The sequence below is a fragment of the Vespula pensylvanica genome, chromosome 10 (genome assembly GCF_014466175.1).
Source record: "Vespula pensylvanica isolate Volc-1 chromosome 10, ASM1446617v1, whole genome shotgun sequence".
Classification (NCBI taxonomy): Eukaryota; Metazoa; Arthropoda; class Insecta; order Hymenoptera; family Vespidae; genus Vespula; species Vespula pensylvanica.
The window spans coordinates 1,396,583-1,400,905 of record NC_057694.1 but is presented as its reverse complement, the minus strand read 5'-3'; the positions used below and the strand labels follow the sequence as shown (position 1 = coordinate 1,400,905).

The following is a 4,323-nucleotide window of genomic DNA, read 5'->3' as shown; positions in this document are numbered from 1 at the left end:
TCTCTCTCTCTCTCTCTCTCTCTCTCTCTCTCTCTCTCTCTCTCTTTCCTTACATCCACCCACGTACGAAAAGAAAAAAAAAATGAAAGCTAAAATCATCGACCAAAATAGAAAACGAAATTATAAAGTTAATCGTTTTCGAGATGAGCGCATAAAACACAAACATACATACATACATGTACATACATATACATAGAAAGAAAAAAAAATATTGCCACGTTCAACGTAGGTGTAAGTAAGTAATATTAAAAGTTTCTCATCTCGTCGAAGATCGAAAACATTCGAGAATGAAAACCACTGTCCTTTCTCTCACGGAGCGGAGAGGGCCGAATGGTTAGATAGTAGGGATAGTTGTCAGTTGCGAAGAGGAAAAGGGAGGGGAGAGTGGGACCTCTCGTGTGCACGGAGGAGTTCGCGAGCGTGCTTTTCACCAGTCGCCAACGCTGTCAGTGAGGAGCGTCAGTCTCGAAGGAGTGGTCCTAGGTAGTGTCGTTATCCTCCTTTAAATCTACGAAACGATCCTTCGATAAAGGAATTTACGTGTTACGTTTTCAAATTTATAGTGCCTACGAAGAATTTCATTTATTATTTTTGTGCTATCGCGATTGATAAAGTCGAAAATTAAAAAGAGAAAACAAAACAAATTTTTTTCTTTGAGTATAATACGTACGTATCCATACACACACACATATATGTGCACGCGTACATATACAGAGCACAGAGATAACATATATATATTTTTTTGTATGATGTGTGTGTATACGTTTATATACGTAAATATAAATAAGTGAAACGGAAATAATTCACAGTAGAAATAAGAAAGGAGAAAGAAATTATTTATATTTCGTTTAGTTCGGCTTCGACCGCAAAGATTTTACGAGGGTTCGACAGAGCCAAGAAAATGACGCCGCACCGTCGATCGTAACGAGCAAGCTTCTCATAGGAACACCAACCTTCTTTGATCTCAAGGATCCATCTCTTTGGGATCGTCGAACGAAGAAGAAGACTTTTACATTTTTCCGTTTTCTCTCGTTTTGTTTTGTTTTGTTTTGTTTTTTTTTTTTTTATTTCGAATATTTCTTTATTTTTTTGGTTTTTGAGAGAGGAAGAAGACGAAAGTAATCGAAAATACGTTTGGATATGACGAAATTTTCTTACGTTCTCACGAAGATTTATCGATCGTGGGAACGAGACAGACAGAAAGGATATATCAAAAAGATCACTGTGACATTGAGAAGGAAGAAGTTAATTGAATGATATTCCCGATCGACCTTTATCTTTCTACGTTTATTTTGAATCAGTGTGATGATATCTAACGTTATGTGAGAGAATTTGATAGGAAAAAGGAAGAAGGAAAAAAAGAAGAAAAACAAAGAAAGAAAAGGAAAGAGAGAAAAAAAATATGCTTCGTTAGATAGAAACTGAACGAGTCTGTGTTGTGTTTGACGTCATTCGGACAACACAGCCGTCCTTAGTCGAAAGAAAATTCGAAACGTACGAGGAGTGAATTTAGCGATGCTACTACTTCCACAGTTTCGTCGTCATCATCAAATACGATCAGAATCGTCATACGGATTTGTAATACTTAAGATTGCACAAAGTTCTGTTCGAAAAATGTTCCGTCGTTTTTGCGTTGAGCCTCGACTTGTTCTTCGTGAAGGAAGATATACGTTTGTGGATTTGCATGTCGTAAGAAAATTTGTTTATCGTACCGAACGGATATATTTAACATCGTGAATGTATTCATGAAAAATACAAAGCTTTTCGAGTTAGTAACGTTGGATCGTAAATCTCAAAGTATCGACGTCTCTTACGTAAGATACCTAGATATCAGCTATCTCTCTCTCTCTCATGCACACTCTCTATCCATCCATCCATCCATCTATCTATCTTTAAGTTTATACTTGATGAATTGTAAGACGAGATAGAGAGAAAGAGAGAGAGAGAGAGAGAAAGAGAGTACAAGTGCAAGAAGATTCAAGGTAGACAGAATGATTCATTCACCTACAATGGATCGGAGCTAACGTTCGCGATTGAATTTTTCGTTCGTCGAAGAAATTGGATAAAAAGAAAAAAGAAGAGGGAAATATCCGAAGGAAAAGATGAAAGTCCGAAGTTATCCTGGTCGGGCCGTATTGGAAGACCCGGAACTTCTATTGGACCCGGACGCGACACGAGGTCGTGCGATGGAGTTACTTTACGAGGCCAGTTGGAGAGAATGTGGCATCAACTGGACAAACGACAGTAGGAGCAACAAGGTGGTGTCTCGTGAACGGGACGAACTGGAATGCCGAGAACCGTACGCCGAGGTGATCTCACAATTGGAAGGAGTACTGGAGGGTAGTCCTAATAGTGGTGGTGGTGGTGGTGTTAGTGGTGTTAGTGGTGTTACTGGTAGTGGTGGTGATATTGACGATGTAGGTGGTGACGATGGTGCCGAAGATTCTAGAGGTTCTTCCAGTCCAAGAGAATGTGGGAGATCTAGGAGATCTAGCAGCACTGATACCACAGCTAGTAGTACCGATTCATCCGAAACGAATCAGGCTGTTGTTGGCAATGGCCAAAGCGGATTTCTCATTCCAAGACCGAGACTCATCGTACCGGTTCACACCTACGCTAGGAGACGACGAACCGGGGCTCCGCAACCTATCAGAAGACGGCAAATACGCCAAGGTAGAACCAATCTTGCCCCCAACAGGACACTCTACTTGTTTCTCTTTTATATATACACACACATATATATATATGTATATATATATATATTCTTTTTCTTTCTTACCATTCGAGTAGATCCGGTAAAACCATATTCTCTTTCTTCCTGCGAAGGACGACGATCTTTTCTTCGACGAGTTACCTTACCTGTTTAAAGTAGCAGACATACTACCATGAGAGTTCTCTACTTCATTTCTTGTCGTAACCAAAGAAAGAACAGAGTTATCGTGAAAGAACGAAGAATAAACCGTGACATTTTATGTTTTTCTTTTTTTCTTTCTTTTTTTTTTTTTTTTTTTTTTTTTAATCTCTTTTAGTAATAATCCGTGAAACGAGATAATTTTCTTTCATCTATCTATACCTTTGACAAAGAAAAGAATCTGGATTATCTTTCAGTTACTTACTTCTATCATCGATCATTCGTGTTATTACACTTGAATTATGGACTTCTTAACGTTGACTAAGTAAACGCAATATCATCATCCATCCTCTCTTCTTTGCGATTAGTTCTAGCAGTGAAACCTGTATATGCATCCTGAGAAAAGAGAAAACATAGCATCGGCGAATGATTTGTTGATTTACTGATAAAAAGTCCTTAGTTTTGATTGTGTATAAACGCACTATGATATTTAAATATACGTGTATAGTTTATCATACAATCGGAAAAGTATATTTCAATTGAATTGCTTTTCAATTACGTGTTATGTTATTTGTGCATCTAAGTATAGCGAGATCGGAAATTACTTCCTGTTTTGTCTATAGTAACTCTCGAAGATTAGAAGAAATAGGACTTTGATATTAAAACGATCAATTAATTTAAAATCTATGAAAATTCTTCCTCGATATATTATATATTATTCGTTATATATAATACGACGAATCGAATCGAATAAAAATCTTATTAAAAATTATTATTATATCATTATCGTTAATTATTCTCACGATCTCGAGTTGCAATATGGAACGGATTTTATACATCTCTTTTTTTTTTTTTTTTGATACAAGAAAAAAGAAGAAGAAAGAAAATGAAGGATCGGCGGAACTAAGAACTCATCTCAGATCCCTCTCACGATCCATTTTCTCTTTATCGATCGCTAACGTCGATCTTTTAACGTTGCTCTACGAGTCTCTCTCTCTCTCTCTCTCTTTCTCTCTCTCTCTTTCTCTCTTCTGAAGCTCGTGACACCACAGAGAAAGTTATACGAAACCTTACGAACGAACGTTCGTTCGTATAACCAAGGATAAATAATGGAAACCGATCTAGCCATTGTCGCATCGTTACGCGGTATATAATATTTCGAAATGACCACGATCCCAGACCGCACTAATGTCTCTGGTATTTTGATTTTGAAATAGATCGTTTCTAAGTCACTAAAACTAAAATCTTTCATTCTTGTTCTTATTATACTTCTTTGTCCGAGATTGTAAGGGCGTATCTAATTTTCCTTTCACGAATCGTCGAAAACAACGGACGAAATTTCCGCTGTTCCACTTTCCACGCTCTCGTGAATCTTTGAACGATTAAGTCTCATTTTCAGTTTTACAGATCTTAGGTAGGTAGGTAGGTAAGATATTTGCAATTTTTATTAGAGTTTATAATTTCTTAGATAT

General features: G+C 37.2%; 1 protein-coding gene across 3 annotated transcripts in view; it reads left to right on the top strand.

The window, feature by feature from the left end:
- The window catches only part of LOC122632580 (cGMP-dependent protein kinase, isozyme 2 forms cD4/T1/T3A/T3B), a 47,571-nt gene that overhangs the window by 26,878 nt on the left and 16,370 nt on the right, over positions 1–4,323 (top strand). The window contains exon 1 of one of the 3 annotated variants that reach the window (XM_043819553.1): positions 1,088–2,673. The exons of the other annotated variants lie outside the window; for them this stretch is intronic. Coding sequence (XP_043675488.1) covers positions 2,103–2,673 — 571 coding nt within the window. The 5' untranslated portion in view covers positions 1,088–2,102. Of the gene's footprint in view, positions 1–1,087; positions 2,674–4,323 lie in introns of those variants that run through there. 3 annotated transcript variants of the gene reach the window in all.